This window comes from Lampetra planeri, chromosome 32 (genome assembly GCF_965212315.1).
Source record: "Lampetra planeri chromosome 32, kcLamPlan1.2.h2, whole genome shotgun sequence".
Taxonomy (NCBI): Eukaryota; Metazoa; Chordata; class Hyperoartia; order Petromyzontiformes; family Petromyzontidae; genus Lampetra; species Lampetra planeri.
This window is the reverse complement of record NC_136138.1, coordinates 4,246,684-4,263,751: the sequence shown is the minus strand read 5'-3', so window position 1 is coordinate 4,263,751 and position 17,068 is coordinate 4,246,684. Positions and strand designations below refer to the sequence as shown.

At 50.8% G+C, this 17,068-nt stretch overlaps 3 protein-coding genes across 4 annotated transcripts; 2 read left to right on the top strand and 1 right to left on the bottom strand.

Annotated features, from left to right (window-relative positions):
* Positions 1 to 2,935: 2,935 nt before the first annotated feature.
* MED20 (mediator complex subunit 20) lies at positions 2,936 to 11,295 on the bottom strand. Of its 2 annotated transcripts, XM_078609520.1 has the most exons (6): positions 11,179 to 11,295; positions 9,719 to 9,861; positions 8,619 to 8,776; positions 8,186 to 8,281; positions 7,259 to 7,345; positions 2,936 to 3,246 (listed from the first exon to the last, which is right to left on the bottom strand). In XM_078609520.1, the coding sequence occupies exons 1-6, from the start codon at positions 11,190 to 11,192 to the stop codon at positions 2,998 to 3,000; spliced, it is 747 nt and encodes a 248-aa protein (XP_078465646.1). In that variant the 5' UTR covers positions 11,193 to 11,295; the 3' UTR covers positions 2,936 to 2,997. The 2 variants fall into 2 exon arrangements, with proteins under 2 accessions (XP_078465646.1, XP_078465645.1); XM_078609519.1 differs by lacking the exon at positions 2,936 to 3,246 and having other exon boundaries at positions 6,565 to 7,345; positions 11,179 to 11,272.
* Positions 3,072 to 6,557, top strand: CHCHD4 (coiled-coil-helix-coiled-coil-helix domain containing 4). Its single transcript, XM_078609522.1, has 3 exons — positions 3,072 to 3,211; positions 4,813 to 4,908; positions 5,536 to 6,557. The coding sequence occupies exons 1-3, from the start codon at positions 3,190 to 3,192 to the stop codon at positions 5,952 to 5,954; spliced, it is 537 nt and encodes a 178-aa protein (XP_078465648.1). The 5' UTR covers positions 3,072 to 3,189; the 3' UTR covers positions 5,955 to 6,557.
* Positions 11,238 to 14,987, top strand: SNRPF (small nuclear ribonucleoprotein polypeptide F). Its single transcript, XM_078609523.1, has 4 exons — positions 11,238 to 11,502; positions 13,230 to 13,358; positions 13,788 to 13,852; positions 14,523 to 14,987. Exons 1-4 carry the CDS (start codon positions 11,497 to 11,499, stop codon positions 14,587 to 14,589), a joined length of 267 nt encoding a protein of 88 aa, XP_078465649.1. The 5' UTR covers positions 11,238 to 11,496; the 3' UTR covers positions 14,590 to 14,987.
* Positions 14,988 to 17,068: the final 2,081 nt, after the last annotated feature.

Here is a 17,068-nt window from a genome sequence, read left to right as displayed (position 1 = left end):
TTATTGAAAGTAGACTGAGGATCGAAATGAGGAATAAGCGGGGCGGGTTTGAGTTTGTATTATTATTTAAGAACCACTAACACCATCAATACAACTACCACTCCCGACACTACGACCACCACCACTACCAATACGACACTCAAAGCCTCATCAAACTACGGAGAAAACACCGTTACCAATCACTACCACCAGTGTTCCCAACACCACTGACATCACCGCACCACGACCACCACGCCATCACAAACACCACAACAACTAATACATAAATGCCTGTAACACTTTCATGACCACCACAATAACTATTATATAACCTTAAGAACAACCATCATATCCACCACCACCACCATCATGATCCAAACATAGCAGCCACCACTACCATTATTATTCCCAACACCACTACCACTACCTCATTACAATAACAACCACCACTGCCCCCATGATCACCACCACCTCATTACAATAACCACCACCACTGCCCCATAACCACCACCACCTCATTACAATAACAACCACTACTGCCCCATAATCACCACCACCTCATTACAATAACCACCACCACTGCCCCCATGATCACCACCACCTCATTACAATAACAGCCACCACTGCCCCCATAATCACCACCACCTCATTACAATAACCACCTCCACTGCCCCCATAATCACCACCACCTCATTACAATAACAACCAACACTGCCCCATAACCACCACCACCTCATTACAATAACAACCACCACTGCCCCATAATCACCACCACCTCATTACAATAACCACCACCACTGCCCCATAATCACCACCACCTCATTACAATAACAACCACCACTGCCCCCATAACCACCACCACTATTTCCATCACCACCAACGCACTCCTCTCAACACCGCTGGCATCACCGCACCACAAGAACGACCACAAAAACTACCGGGGACCATCACCACGAACTCCCAACCACAACAACACGATCACAACAACCATCACCGCCACCATCACTAACTACTACAACGACCACCACAACTCCCAACACCATCACCACCACTAACCAACAACACAATCACAACTACCATCACTACCACCACCACCCAACCATCACCACCACCACTAACCAACAACACAATCACAACTACCATCACCACGAACTCCCAACCATCACCACCACCAACGACCACCACAACTCCCAACACCATCACCACCACCACGGTGTTGAAAGCAGCGGGGTGATGGCGAGGCCCAAACAAAAGCCCCCGGGCAGACAAAGCGACAGTGACAGGGGCACAGCACGGGGCCCTCTCTGGCCTCGGCTCCATCTCCTCCTCCCCGCGGCCCCGCGGGGCCTCCCCGGACAAAGTTGCGGCGTCATGGCTGGCGTGGGCACGACGAGACGCCGCGCTTACCTGTAGCACGACGAGGAGAGACAGAGGAAGGAACCCAGTTGCAGCACCATAGCCCTGGGTCTCCTGGCCACAGGGGGGTCTCGGTGGCGCTAAGGCGGTGACCCCGGCGGGACCCCCGGGGTCACGGGGGCCGTGGGGCAGCTGGGACACCGGGAGAGACGACAGCAAGGACGTGGCCGGCAGCCGGGCTGAGGGTCCGGGCTGGGTCTCTGTGTGACCCTCACGGTGGAGCCGAGATGGAGAAGAACCAGGCTACTTGGTCGGGAATTGAACGTAGGTCTCCTTGGGGTCCCCTTGCGGTCAGGGTTCAGAGAGGAAACTTGAGCATTCAGGCTCCCGTGTCAAAGCCGAAACCCGCCAAGAGGGTTCAGGGTCTCGTCTCGGCTCCGGTCCTCCGATAGCCGAGTTGTGAGGGCCAGCGTCAGCGAGTTGAGGAGTCGAACTAAAAAAACGACCGGGTTCCAGGGTGGAACCGATGTTCCCGGGGCTCCGGGTCGAGGGTCTGCGTTGGGGGAGCTGAGACGCGCAACTCCCCCGCGTTCTGAGGTCCGCGAGGCTCGTGGCTGAACCCGCGCTCTGCAAGCCCCGCCCATCACCCTCGCGCCCCGCCCCTCACCCCCGCGCCCCGCCCCTCACCCCCGCGCCCCGCCCCTCACCCCCAGCGCCCCGCCCCTCACCCCCGCGCCCCGCCCCTCACTGCCCACGCCCCGCCCCTCACTCCCGCGCCCCGCCCATCACCCTCGCGCCCCGCCCCTCACCCCAGCGCCCCGCCCCTCACCCCACGTCCCGTCCCCCACGCTCCGCCCCTGGTACCGCCTCCCGCACTCCCATTCGTAGAGGCGTCAGTCAAGGGGCGTGTCCGTGCACAGAGGAGGCGTCGACCAACCGCGGGATGACATCAGCTATCGTGCTGTGACGTGTTCCACCTGAAGACGGAAGCTTGTGTTGCCTCCGAAACGTCGTGATTTTAATTTAATTTTTATTTTACTTTTATTAATTTAATTTTTTTACCTACGTGACTTTACCGAAAAAACCTAAGAATATGAATCTTTGCAGTCACGAAAGCTTCAAATCTAGAATCAGAGAGTTACACGGGGGGGGGGGGGGTGTAACGTGACAATATCGTCACGTCCATCGTACGTAATGACGTCACAGGCATCCGCGTGCTCACGTGGTGTTAACGTGATGATGTCATTACGGACGTGGAAGCTTGCTTGACGCACAGATGGATCGATAAGCGATTACAGTTAAAGTTTGTCCTCGCGATTCGTGCGTCTAATCGCGCGCACAGCTAATCTAATAATGTTCGATTAATGCACCGCTTATGTTGGGGCATAATTTCTTCATGGAAATCCTTGCAGTAGTTCTCTCTTTAGAAGAACACCGTAGTCACAAATGATATAATCGATCTGTGAATCGAATCGACACATTAAAGGCGAAGATTGGGGAATCGATACAACTCCACCGCCCACTCCCTCGCTGCGGTTGGCCCACCCCATTTCCGCGAGTGCTCGTTTACATTTTTTGGTATCAATCTAACGCTCCAAATTGAGTTCATAATCTATCGAACAAAAATTGTTACATATCAATCAAAAACAATTTCGACTCGATTCAAGTATAAATGTACCGCAGTCGAGAGTAACAAGCGAACCGGTCAGGCACTCGACGCGGCCACCCTTCGCCTGTTGGGGATGGGGTCCTCTTTGCGTCACGTGCTGTGGTGGGTGGGGCTAGCAGTCGCAGCGAGTGGGAAGCGCTGAGCACGCACGTGCGTTTGAGTCCCGGCCCGGGCCACGCGACACAATGTCCTACTGCCGCCAGGAAGGTGAGCGACGGGGAGCCACAGCGGGAACATCGCGCCTGTACAGGGTGGGGTGGTTGTGGTGGTGGGGGGGGCAACGACACCAAAGCCGCTTTTACAACAACAAAACTCGCAGCTTTCGCAAGCGCGCATGCGCCCAATGTCACGGAATGGGGGGTGGGGGGATTTAGCATCGTGAAGCCCGCATGTCTCAAGGTGTCCCCAGCGTGGAGCAGCCTGGGGGGGGGGGGGGGTAGAGGAGGCCCCCCTGTGGTGGAGGTTTCCTGAGGGTGGAAGTGCTCTTTGGTGGAGGTCCCTGTAGGACTGTAGGTGGATGCTTCCTGGCGTGGATGCGCCTCGGGTGGAGCTTTGGGGTCTGGGCTCCCTCTGGAGGTTCCCTATGGTGGAGCACCCCGGCACTGATGGATCCCGGCTGAACCAAGAGCGCTGGGAAGGTCACACGTGGTGCTGTGGAGTTCGCGGGGTTCACCCTACCCGGCCTCCCCGCGTCTCACGGCGTGTTGGGTTGAGGGGTTCATAGTCGTGTCCGGCCAGACTGCTCGGTCGATGTGAGAACGGTCATGTGACAACCGGCAGAGATTAATCTGCAGTAACTATATTGGGGGCACTTCCCCACTTGTAAAAGCAATCCCCCAGTTGATGGGGACCACTTGCACCGTACGTGGGGTTGATTACACTTGTAATTGTGCCACGATTCATTGCAACGACCGTATAATTGTAACTTCGGCTAAAAATTATGCTTTGTAATTATAACACGTAGGCTTTCGCGACCAGTATTATTCATAATATAGGGTTTTGGGTCAGATCGCGTTATTTATAAATGTGTCATAACCCTCCACCACCCGACACGGCCAAACAGTAAAAAATGTGTCACGTTTTTCAAAGGACAAAATAATTCACTTCTTTAGCCCACCGGTGTGTTGAAGAGAGAATCAACAGCATTTTAAAATTTGAGTACGACGTTTCGCTGATAATTGACCCCAAGTATGTTATGTTCGAGTCGTCTGAAGTCTATAATCGCAGTTGCTCTTCTACGCCACGTCCAACGCTCTGGGCACCTGTCAAACCTATGTTTTCGTGACTCAGCGGACCGAGCTGGATGAGCCCAATAGGGGTAAGGGGGCAATGAGTAAAGTGAGACACCAGTCGGCACTGGACGAGCCAGACTGGGGCCCATTTCCCGTACAAATTAAAGAAAGCTCACTGCGCTGCGAGGTTACGTTACGCAATTTTTATGAAAGGGCAAAATCCAGGTGACATCACCTAACGATTAGGGTGGCTGGTCGTGCAGTGTCTGCGTGAATATTTCAGTGGTGACCGGTTTTGTAAAAAAGCATGGTTTTGTATCGCTCACGGCATCAATGTCATCAACTGTTTACATATACACATCTATACAGTATCATCCATTATCGGTCCACAAGCCGTCGCCATCTCTCATGATCTTACGATGCAACAATCCATCTAGCTCCTGCATATATGAAGAATGGGAAAGCTCTTGGACCAGATTGTTTGTGGACGTCTACAGGTTAGCTGCAGCCGTGGTCTTATCTCGGCACAAATCCACCTTCTCTCCTCCCTGCCCCCTCCCCCCATTGCCCACACAGGTAAGGACCGCGTGATATTTGTGACAAAGGAGGATCATGAGGTGCCCAGCCAAGCCAAGCTCAAGGAGGACGAGCCGGACCCTTACGATGAACAGGGTGCGTCCCCCCCCTCCCTTCCGTCACCATGACCCTAACACACAGAGCTCACATACAGGCTGCGCAGTGCTCCGGAAAATGATAGAAATCTATAAGCTGTGGATTAGCGTGAATGGAACGGGTCCTGGTGCATGAAATTAAATGTCCCCCCCGCCCCACAACTGCTCAACTTCTGCCCCCCCCCCACCACCACTTCTTCATAGCCTGGTGCCTGAGCCCCTTTGGACCATGGGACCTGGTGCAGTTGCAATGCCTGCACACTCGATACGCTGTGCCACTGCTGTGCTTCTGAGTTTAATTAAGTATGTTATTAAAAATAGAGGCACGAGCATTGTTGCTGGTGTATGAGCAAATCACTGGCAATGCTCCCATTCTCGCCAAATCTTGGAATCTAATAACCATGGTGATCATCTAAGTGCTATCCAGGTTTAACGCTGCTTAGTTTGCAATATCTGGCAAGACCGGGTGCTTTCTGAGCGATTTGGTCATCCAGCGCATTCAATAAAAAATAATTCGTTCGTACATGAACATTTTGATCCACGCACCACGAGCGTAGGAAGATTTTTTGTTCAAATAGTGATGAGGCAAAAATGCTACAATGCTAAACCCGCTCTCTCACTCACACAGGCCTCATCCTGCCTAGCGGGGAGATAAACTGGAACTGCCCGTGCCTGGGTGGCATGGCGAGCGGGCCGTGTGGCGACGCCTTCAAGTCAGCCTTCTCCTGTTTCCACAATAGCAAGGAGGAGATGCGTGGTGCCGACTGCATCGACCACTTCCGTGACATGCAGGAGTGCATGCAGCGCTACCCGGAGATCTACCCGCAGGACGACGACCCCACCACCGCCCTCGCAACTGACGACCTTGACATTCCGGTCGCCTCCGAGGGGTCAGCAGACCGGCACGAAAACGCACCGAAAGGCGGGCAGGGCGGCGAGCCGTCCACTACTGAGTCGCCAGCCATGAGTGAGGTCCTGGAGAGCGGGCACGGGGAGGTGGCAGCCGCCACAGTCACCGATCGTGCGACAACCGCGGGTCAGAGTTAACGGGCATATCACGCGCGTAGCTGTGCAGGAGGAGGGCTTTCCGTGACATCGCATACCCATGCCTACTTGACTCTTCCTTTTTTATTTTGTGACCTGATTTGCGTCGTCGTTGTTTGATGTAAACGATGCCATGTGGTGAGTTTTAAGCAGGTGAAAAGATGAATTCCACGTGTGATTTTGTTCGTAAACGGCATCGCCTGTTGGGCGGTCATGATGCACCGTTGATCGATACGAGCTGTGTATAAAGTTGTATTTATACATCTCAGAGCTAAGGCCAACGGAGTCGTGAAGACCCAAACGTTTAAATTAGAAGTCAGAGCCCACTCTCGGTTCATGCTGTGATTCGCACGTTCTCTTTGTGTGTGACACGTAGAGACGTGATCTTCAAGCGTTGCACCCATTTGTGTGATGCTGGTACATTTTTGGAGGCATCGTTTCTCACCATGTGGGTGATTAGCACAGTTGGCTACTTACAGTGCGAAAGAAGTTCAACACACATTCATACAAATTAAATGCACTGATCTTGAACACCGAACATTTCGCTTGCCGGTGGAGTTCATCCCCAACGGCCCTCGTCTTGTCTAAATAAACGTGTAACAAATACAGCGTCTACGCATTTGTGATGTTTATTAAATAATACAATGAGATTTGTTTTGTGAATGCTTAAAACCAAACTAATATTCAGGTTTTTCACCTCCAGTCAACCTCCACTCAATGGGAGGTCACTCCCCTCTGCTGCTTGCCCCGCTGTCCGGAACGCTCTTTGTCCACACTGCTGAGACACTTCTCCAATTCAGCTCTGGGTTTTACATCTTCCTCTTCTCATCTGCCTGTGGCTGCTCTATTAAGTGTCTCCAGCCCATCCCTCCTCTTTTCACCACATCCTGAAAATAACCTAGAAATCCCTGATATCCGATATCCACCTCTGCCCCCCCACTGTTTGTAGAGCGTCTCGAGACACAGTCACATATGCTGCCATATAAAAGTTAACTGCCATATAAATATAAATGTTATTATGTAGCAAGCAGATGGTGCTCTTGACTAAATGCCCCCATGGAGACTGGGATCTATGAAAGGGGATTTGGTCAGGCCTTCAGTCAGTAATTTACAATTGTCCAGTTTTTAGCACTTTATCCAAATCGCGAATCGACAGACTAGCGTTGTGTGGGCGCCGAGGGGCCCTGCTGCTTGCGCATGCGGTTGAACAGCTCCATGTACTGCACCATGGTGTCAGCGGCGGTGTAAAGTGCCGCGCCACCAGTGGCCCCGTCGGCCCGGCCCGCGCCAGCCGTTGGCGGACTCACAGGCGCATGGGGGCCCAGCAGGGCCTGCATGAACTCCTGCAGGAGGCCCCAGCAGTCACTTGGCACCACACATGGGCAGTACTCCACCTGCACTCGCCACACATCCAGACGACGAGCAAAGTGTCAGCTCGCGCCTGCCAGGCACGAGGCTAGTGTGGTTATTGTTAGGTGTAGGGACAGTGTCTGGTGTAGGTAGGGTTTGGTTGGCGATTGTGTTCATGATAAATGTCGTATGCTATTATTTCATTTATTTATTTTCTACGTGACTTTACCGAAAGAACCAAAGAGTAAAATTGGAACTTTAGCTCACAATATAAATATATAACACCTTTTGTATATACAATGAGGGCTTTCCCACCCACTGTGTGGGTCGTTGGAGTGAGTTCAACCTCACATCGTAACAATTGCCCGATTACCAATCTAGTATATAATTACAATACCCCCCCCCTCGTCTCAAATCATTGCACCTGATGAGTTAAATGATGATGTCACCCTGCTGCTGCGCTATTTAAGACCGGGAGCAAGAGCAGAGCCTCACCATTCTGGCGAATTGCCCGATGATGCTGGATGCAATTACCAGCGAAACGTCGTGCTACTCAAAAATTGTAAATGTTGTGGTTTTACTCTTCAACACACCGGTGGGCTAAAGTAGTGAACTATTTGTCTTTTGTCAACGTGACACTTTTTTGCTGATTGGCCGTGTTGGGTGGTGGAGGGTTACGACACATTTATAAATAACACGATCTAACCCAAAAACTTTATTATGAGTTCAACCTATCATTAACCATTGTGAACGATGTTTAAATAAGTCATGTGTATTGGCTAACAGACGCAAACCCGGACTGCCGTCCCCCCCCTCACTGCCCCCTCCAAACCATGCCCCCCATAAGTCTGACGCAGGAAGGTGCTTGTAATTGTGCATCGCACCTCCACACACACGCCCTTGGAGCTGGGCCCCATGGTGACCGTGCCGAGCTTGATGAGGAAGTCTGCATAAACATAGCGCGTTCCTCGTGCCTCAACCTGTGATAAAACGATAACGGCCTCATTAATACAGCAGGCAGTCCAGACACACGGTCACCTCATGGCATTGGCAGCACTTAGAGTGAACGGGAAACAGTGAGTAGGGGTATGAGATGGGGAAAGTGTTAGGGTTTGGATGGCTAATATAGTTAGGGTTAGAGATAGTATTTGGTATTATGGTTTATTTAGGGGTAGGGCCCGTGTCCTGATTCTGTAATAAAAACCCAAACTGTAACTTTGGTTTCACTGATTGAACCATCACAATGCCTCTCCTTTGGATCTCCAGTGTGGACGTGGTAGTCAGGGGGCCATGCCGCCCCCCCCCCTCACCACTCACCTTGTTGCTCTTGGCATTCTGGAAGAGGCCCTTGAGCTTCAGCATGAGTGCGTCAAAGCCAACGTCGGCCGTGAGACAGGGCCCGTTCTCGTAGAGCGCGAAGCAGCTGAGCGGGTACTCCGAGTTGTGCATCACATACAAGTACTTCATGGACTGACCTGTGATATGGAGAAATCGTTATAGCGGTGGGGGGGGGGGGTAACGATATGGTCAATCGGCAATCGGAGATGCTCCCACACCTGGCTACGTACGGTGCGAAAGAAGTTTAACAAACATACATATGGGTAAAGATGCCCTTGATTCGTGAATTAAACACGTATTGTTTAAACAAGAAAAAATTGTGATATTATTTTCGTGGTCAATTATACTAAGGCCCCTTTAAAATTAGTGGCCTCCATAACATCCCGACCTCCTGAAGGTGGGGAACCCCCCTATAAGCCATGGTGATGCCAGCCAGCACACAGGGGAACAGAGACGAGACATTTCTTTCCCTGCAAAATTATAATTATCCAAATCGATAATAAACGTGGCAACCACACCTCACACATTCCACATTTCGCATATACCAAACATACACACACTAAATTACATGCTTGAAACGTATTATTTTACCAGGTAAGGCCCATCGAGCGATACCGTATAGCTCTTTTCAGAAGCGACCTGGCCACAAATGATAGCTCAAAGAAGTAGCTTATCACATGGAAATTTATAGCAGCCAAATACTCTAAACGCACGTTTCTAAATGTGGAGGAAAAACCGCAGGACCCAGAGAAAAATCCACGCGGCCACGGGGAGAACATGAAAACTCAAAATATACAGCATCAGGTAAAGGTCCCCCATACAGCCTGTAACAGGCTGTTGTTAGCGAGTACCTATTAAGGCCGGAATGGCTGGTGTGGCCAGGACCACGGCCTGCCGCCTTTGTCTCCCCAATGCTGAAGTTTGGACACTGCACCAGGTACTCAATGAAGGCCAAGTCGGCCTAGGTGAGCTCGAGGACATACACCATTCACGCACCACACACCTCACGCACACCACATCGAAACTCACACGCATCACACTGCACATGACGAGGTGAGTCGCCGTGCGTGACCCCTCACCCGTGTTGGAGACCGGGTGGTACATCTCGCAGTCCACCAAGAAGGAGGCCTGCTTGGTGGCGCCCATCAGCTCCAGCTTCTTGGCCAGTATCTCCACGTTCTGCTGGATGCTCTTGCCATCTGCCAGCGGCCACTGGCACACGCTGACACACACACGCCGGCGCCGTTCACCGCATTGGTACAAAGACAAACATCCCCCGTATAGCATAAAACAGATTATTCGGGCAAGTGCTGTTAGCGAGCACCTATTAAGGCCGGCACGGCACACAATGGATTGGGTGGCCAGCACCACGCCCGGCCGCCTTTGTGTCCCCAGTGGCGATGTTTATACACCACACCAGGTACTCATTTGAGGTTGAGTCGGATGGTAAACGCAAGTGATGACTTTCGACATTTTCTCTACAGATCAAAAATGTGTATGGCATAAAGAACGGTGTCTCGGTGTGTTTGCCAGATAATATTTTGGAAAGAGAAAATGTAAATTAAAACATCGACTGAATATGAAATTTAAATTAGGTGAGTAGAGGGTGAGATGAGTGAGTAGAGGGTGAGGTGAGTGAGTGGAGGGTCAGGTGAGTGAAGGTGAGATGGGTGAGTAGAGGATAAGGGATTGGAGGGTGAGGTGAGTGGAGGGTGAGTGGAGGGTGAGTAGAGGGTGAGTAGAGGGTGAGGTGAGGGTGAGGTGAGTGGCTGGTGAGTGGAGGGTGAGTAGAGGGTGAGGTGAGTGGAGGGTGAGTGGAGGGTGAGTAGAGGGTGAGGTGAGTGGAGGGTGAGGGAGTGGAGGGTGAGTGGGGGTGGGGTGAGTGGAGGGTGAGTAGAGGGTGAGGTAAGTGGAGGGTGAGGTGAGGGTGAGTGGAGGGTGGGGTGAGTGGAGGGTGAGGTGAGTAAAGGGTGAGGTGAGTGGAGGGTGAGTGGAGGGTGAGGTGAGTGGAGGGTGAGGTGAGTACAGGGTGAGGTGAGTGGAGGGTGAGGTGAGTTGAGGGTGAGGTGAGTACAGGGTGAGTGAGTGGAGGGTGAGTAGAGGGTGAGGCGAGTGGAGGGTGAGTGGAGGGTGAGTGGGGAGTGAGGTGAGTACAGGATGAGTGGAGGATGAGGTGAGTGGAGGGTGAGTAGAGGGTGAGGTGAGTGGAGGGTGAGTAGAGGGTGAGGTGAGTACAGGGTGAGTGGAGGATGAGGTGAGTGGAGGGTGAGTGGAGGGTGAGTAGAGGGTGAGGTGAGTCGAGGGTGAGTGGAGGGGGAGGTGAGTGGAGGGTGAGTAGAGGGTGAGGTGAGTGAGTAGAGGGTGAGTGGAGGGTGAGGTGAGTGATGAGTAGATGGTGAGGTGAGTGGAGGGTAAGTGGAGGGTGAGGTGAGTAGAGGGCGAGGTGAGTAGAGGGTGAGGTGAGTACAGCGTGAGTGAGTACAGGGTGAGTGAGTGGAGGGTGAGTAGATGGTGAGTTGAGTAGAAGAGTCGCCCTCACCTCGTCACCCCCATCTCTCCCTCGCGCCACGTGACCTCGAGCTGCGCGCGCACGCTCTCATTGGGCGCCGCGGCGGCGTCACGTGGTCCACGGCTCCCGTCGTGCCCCGCGTGACTTCCTCCTCGGGCCTAGGCTAAGCGAGGCGCCTCCTGCGGTCCTCCGCTCCAACTCCTCACCAGCCCCTCACCAACTCACCAGCTCCTCACCAGCTCCTCACCAGCTCGCGATTATCTCTCGATAACTTCATCGAGCGCGCGTTCCCCGCGTTATTGCTTGGAAGGCCTTCGTGGGTAGCGGCGACTACTACTCGACACCAACATGGCGGTACGAGTGGGAGTCTCATTGTGGCGGCAACGTGGGGAGGGAAACGCGGGGAGAGAGACACGGGGGGAGAGACACGGAGAGAGAGAGACACGGGGGGAGAGACACGCGGGGGTAGAGGGATACACGGGGGTAGAGGGATACACGGGGGGATAGAGACACGGGGGTAGAGGGATACACGGGGGTAGAGGGATACACGGGGGGAGAGAGACACGGGGGTAGAGGGACACAGGGAGGGATACACGGGGTAGATGGATACACGGGAAAGGGACAGGCGGGGAGAGGGATGCACGGTGGAAACGCGAGGAGAGAGATAAGAGAGGGACGACGAGAGTCAAGGGAGACGCTGAGGGAGAGACACGGGGAGGGGGACACGAAGGAGAGACGAACGAGCACATAGATATAATCTGAACGCGTGTTTATTAATGTAAAGGGAAAACCCGGGAGACCCGGGGAGAACATGCAAACTCCAAATATACAGACGTGAGCGTCGGGATCGAACCCACGACTAGGGCTGGACGATTAATCGATTTCAAATCGAAATCGCAATTTTAAACAATGCGATTAGCAAATCGCAAAGGCTACGATTTTTTGCGATTTGAAAAGTCCTTTTACTTTCCTATTGGGATTGTTTTATAACTTTATTTAACTTAACATTTGTTCTGTTTGATTTTTCTATTTCAATTCAAACATTTAAATAAATACATGTTGGAAGCAATATATTTTTTATTTAGCATCCTTGCATTAGAATATATAGAGCAGTTCATATTTTGATGGCATGTGGTAATGCTCCATCACATGTTTTAAATCTATTACACAGTGAATATTGGAACTGAAGCTTGACTTTTAAATATGTAATCGCAAATCAAATCGCATTCGCAATATGTCAGAAAAATCGCAATTAAATATTTTCCCCAAATCGTTCAGCCCTACCCACGACCTCCTTCATTCCTGGCGAGGGGATAACATCTCGCCACCGCGATAGACACGCGGAGAGAGGGGACGTAATCAATCTTAATTTGGAGCTTTCGTGACTGCAGGAATTACTCTTTGGTTCTTTCGGTAAAGTCACGTATAAAGATAAAATAATAAATTAAATAATAGCATACGACGTTCGAATTGCAACACAAGCAATCATCAGGTATAAATGAAATAGCAACAAAAAATCTAACCAGAAAACTATAGACAGAAATATAAGCAGACAGATATCACCAAGATACATAGAGAGAGTAACACAGGCACAGAGAGGGAGATCGTCTCTGGCGAGGCCTTAAATAGACAGAGGGGGGCGGGGGCAGAGAGAGGGAGGGGTTAGAGAAAAAATTAACATGTCAATGAGTACGGCGACGCGTGGTAAAGTACGAGACGGGACGTGCCGACACGTGTTTAATTTGTATCACAGTTTATACAATGACAGACCCTTGGAATGTGTCAGACATTGGAAGCTAAGCAGGGGTTGACCCTGAATTGTTATTGAATGGGCGACCACCACGCACGCTGGACTATTAGTATCTGCGGGGCTGCATGAAGAGTAGCAGAGGGAAGTGTCGATTTGCTGCGCATTCTATGCTCCCGGCATTCACAAAATTCGCACCGTAATTATGGGAATTATGTTCATAGAGATGATCATAGTGATTATCACTTCACAGTTATGATGATGCCGATGGTGATCATGAAGATACTCGTTATGATTATCGTAACAATTATGGTTTTGCCTTCCCTCCCCGCAGACCTCACTGCCTATGAACCCGAAGCCGTTCCTGAACGGCCTGACTGGGAAACCCGTGATGGTGAAACTGAAGTGGGGCATGGAGTACAAGGGATACCTTGTGTCCGTCGATGGCTACATGAACATGCAGGTGCGGTTCGAGGCAGCGCGGGGTGTCCCGAGACCACGTCACACTAACGAGCCCCTCGGGCAGCGGTGGCCAGTGACCACGCGCCTCGATGTACTGCACAGGACCTGCAGTATAAATAATACAGGATGATGCTGAGCGATTAATTCATCACAATTGGTTTCTCTGCTAATTATGCACGTATCGAATTGTGTTACTTTGCAAACCTCGTCCCAAATAAGCACTGCCATCCAGTAGGAGAGTGCATGGAGGGCAGTAGTGAGTTGAAAGGTGAGAAGCAAGAGATTGTGTGGAGTGTAGAGTGAGTCAAGAGGTGGTTGGGGGTAGTCCACAGAGGACCCTGAATATGGTGAGTGTGACCTTGACATTACTCTGGAATGTACGTCTTGCTGTACGGTCTCATACAATATTCTGCCATGCGGTGTTGTGCAGCTCGCCAACACTGAGGAGTTCATCGATGGTGCCTTGGCAGGGCACCTGGGGGAGATCCTCATCCGGTGAGTCGTGTTGCTACAACTGCTGGCTTTGCCCCGGTCGCAAGCGTGCTTGGTGTTGTGAACACCAAGAGTAATAAGAAGAATTGAAAGCTAAAAGGTGACACTAGTGAGGGCGTGCAGATGTTTATTACTATATAATACGAAGCAATATGGGTTTATGAAGTGTCGAGTGGGACTGCATCTCTAAATACTACAAATACATGAGGTGATAAAGATGTGAATAGAAATGGTTCATAGGGAGTGAGGCAGTCATGAGTGGAACAGGAAGAACGTCTTGATCCTGCACGTGAACAGTGGTAAAGGGTGTCTGGTGCAATGAGCCAGAGGAATTTTCAGGCAAGGGGAACAGCTGCAGAGAAGGTGCAAGCTGGCTAGATGGTTTTTACAGAATGCTTGTATCCCTAAACACCACTGATCGGCCTCTCCCTCCCCCCCCACCTGCAGCCTATGGGACCTGTTTATGCAGGACGAGGTTGTGGGCAGCAGAGGCCAGTGCAGCAAAATCAGTTTCTGTTCTTCTAAGCTCCCGCATTCATGTTCCCCGCCATCTCAAACCTCGCACTGACAAGCGTGGTGAAGCATGGTCAACACAACCCCCAAAACTCGCACGGGGCTGCTGGATTGACAAATTGACTGTACGGGTGCATGACCGCTCTCTTGTCGCTCGCAGGTGTAACAACGTACTGTACGTGCGAGGTGTGGAGGAGGAAGAAGAGGACGGGGAGATGAGGGAGTGACGTGCCTCCAGATATTTCAAATCCGTTTGTTTTCACTTGGCATCTTTGTTATTAGTTCATCAACTTTTAAGGCGTTTTTGTAAAGCGTTTCAAATAACGTGTACCATGCTCCCAGGTGTTTTTTTTTTGTTCAGCGGCATTTAGAGGCTAGAAAAATGCGTAACATTGTGAATTTCGCGAGGTGTGGTTCCACACTAAGGGATTCGTAGGCATTTTCACGTATCCCAACAATATTGGTTTGACGTTTCATTCACGTGGTTTTGACATTGTGAATTTAGCGAGGTGTGATTTTACGCTAAGCGATTCTTCGGCATCTCCACGTCTCCCAACAATGTTGGTGTGATTGTTGTTCCATTCCCGCGGTGTTCTTAATAGACGAAATAAATCCTGTTTGTACAGCCCCGTCTCCAGACATCACTGCTTGAACACAGAAATAACACGTGCGCGCACACACACTACACACGCGTGGGAATGAGCACAAAGTTGGGGCTGCGAGTAGTAAAGGGGATCCCATGTGGTGTCGCCAAGGTGACCTATGGATAACATTGATGATAAACTCCAGTGTGGATAAGAACATTTTAATTGGTGCATACGACTTGTAATGACATGGATCAAAAACGCTGACAAAGAAAAATACAGTATACAAAATTCGAAAGTGATGCAACGAAGCTTGGAGAGTTGCAAGTGGGCTTGTGCAGGACACGTCGTTGCTCGCATGGGTGTTGGTTGAGAGTAAAAACATGGTGGAATAGCAGCTTCTCCGTATGGCTGATGTCGGTGTAGAGCAGGGGTGGGGAACGTCCGGCCCACGAGCCGTATAAGGCTCGCGAAATCATTTGGTCTGGCCCTGCCAAGGCAACCGCAGGCGGAACTCAAAATGTATCAAATCTAGGAGCAAACCTGGAAAAGCAGTTGCAAGTAGCAACATCATCAATATCAGCTAACATCACACGCCTCACCGAAAAGAAGCAGTTCCAGCCATCACAGGGGTGAGTTAATTAAATGTTTGACCAAATATAACAGGCCAATTTTTAAGTTGATAATTTTGTATAGCTCGCGAATGATGTTATAAATATCCAAATGGCCCTTGGCAGAAAAAAGTTTCCCCACCCCTGATGTAGAGTGACAACTATAAGTACATTAAGGCGTTTGAGCCAGATGATTGCGATCGTGAAGTGGTCCATCCCTGTGATGATGCCTCCACGTTTGAATCTGGCATTGTGGCGTTACATGTTCAATGGTTCAATTTTGGCGTACCACGGTCGTATCTGCATCTGTTGCCATGGTTTGTGCAGTGGATGCGGTTCAGGGGTTGTGGCCCAGAATCTTCATGGAAGATTGAAGCCAGAGATCTTCTACATTGTTGGGTCTTGTGAACTCCATTTGTCTTTCCAAACTTCGTCATCAGGATTGCATTGTTGATCATTGAGCGCGTGAGTCCACAAACGGGGGCATTGCGCGCTTTTAAGCAGTCGTGGTGAGGGACGTTGTTGAGATCCTAGATAGATTTTAATGTATTTCAGCAGTAAGGGCACAATGAGCTATGTGCGTGCTGGTGTATGGGGAGATGTGTGTTTACCACGATTCGCTGGACTTCGCGGAGGGTAAACGGCATCGCGGCGAATGAATGGAGGGGCAGTGATGTGTGACAATGCGGCTATTTTTTTTCAACGGAGTTTACATTTGCTCCATGTGAAATCCGACCCACAAGGGGGCACCATTGCCCACTCCGTAACCCTCACGCGGCAGCGCATCACGCAAACCTCGGGGGGAGAAGTTTCGCTTCTCTCGCTTCCCCTGTCCCGCGCACGCATCGCTAATGTTTCTATACTAACGAGTCGACCTAGGGTGAAGCCCGAAACGTCTTCACACACGAAGCGCCGACTGCAACAGGCAGGCAAAGGGAATCCCACTGCTGCCCACCCACGTGTAAACAACAACACGACGCGTGCGCAGCGTAAACAACACGTGGTTATTATGACGCTTGTAAACACCAACACGTGTAAACAGTAACGTAAATTATACGTAAAATGACTATCGTATATCACGGTGCCAGTGCATCTCCCTGAATGCCAGCATATATGTGATGCCAGTGGTCCTTGATGCCGTTATGTGCCTATAATTAGAATGTTACTATCAATATACAGTATATATCAGAATGTGCCAGGATATCGCCATGGTGTCGGTATATCTGTAATGACACGAGTAAATTTCCCATTGTGCCAATGTGTCTCCTAATTCACGAATCTGTTATGAAAGTATGTCACCATTATAGCCGTACATCCACAATTTCCCAGTATAGCCCAATGGTACTGATATATCTGTGCTGATACCCCAGTGCATTATATCTCAGTGTGTCAGTATATTCCCGTGACGCCAGTATATCTCTCAATATGTCACTATCTCCGTGACGCCAGTATATTTCTCAATGTGTCAGTGTATCTCAGTGTGTCAGTGTATCTCTCAGTGTGTCAGTGTA

What these genes read in the sequence shown, in the direction of transcription:
- CHCHD4 (XM_078609522.1), top strand. Translation starts at nt 3,190, where the DNA reads ATGTCCTACTGCCGCCAGGAAG. An exon ending in GTCCTACTGCCGCCAGGAAG is followed by an intron (nt 3,212 to 4,812) that starts GTGAGCGACGGG and finishes TTGCCCACACAG; the next exon opens with GTAAGGACCGCGTGATATTT. An exon ending in GGACCCTTACGATGAACAGG is followed by an intron (nt 4,909 to 5,535) that starts GTGCGTCCCCCC and finishes TCACTCACACAG; the next exon opens with GCCTCATCCTGCCTAGCGGG.
- MED20 (XM_078609520.1), bottom strand. An exon ending in CCACCCGGTCTCCAACACGG is followed by an intron (nt 8,777 to 9,718) that starts GTGAGGGGTCAC and finishes TCCATATCACAG; the next exon opens with GTCAGTCCATGAAGTACTTG. An exon ending in AGAATGCCAAGAGCAACAAG is followed by an intron (nt 8,282 to 8,618) that starts GTGAGTGGTGAG and finishes GTTTTATCACAG; the next exon opens with GTTGAGGCACGAGGAACGCG.
- SNRPF (XM_078609523.1), top strand. An exon ending in ATGGCTACATGAACATGCAG is followed by an intron (nt 13,359 to 13,787) that starts GTGCGGTTCGAG and finishes GGTGTTGTGCAG; the next exon opens with CTCGCCAACACTGAGGAGTT. An exon ending in CTGGGGGAGATCCTCATCCG is followed by an intron (nt 13,853 to 14,522) that starts GTGAGTCGTGTT and finishes TGTCGCTCGCAG; the next exon opens with GTGTAACAACGTACTGTACG.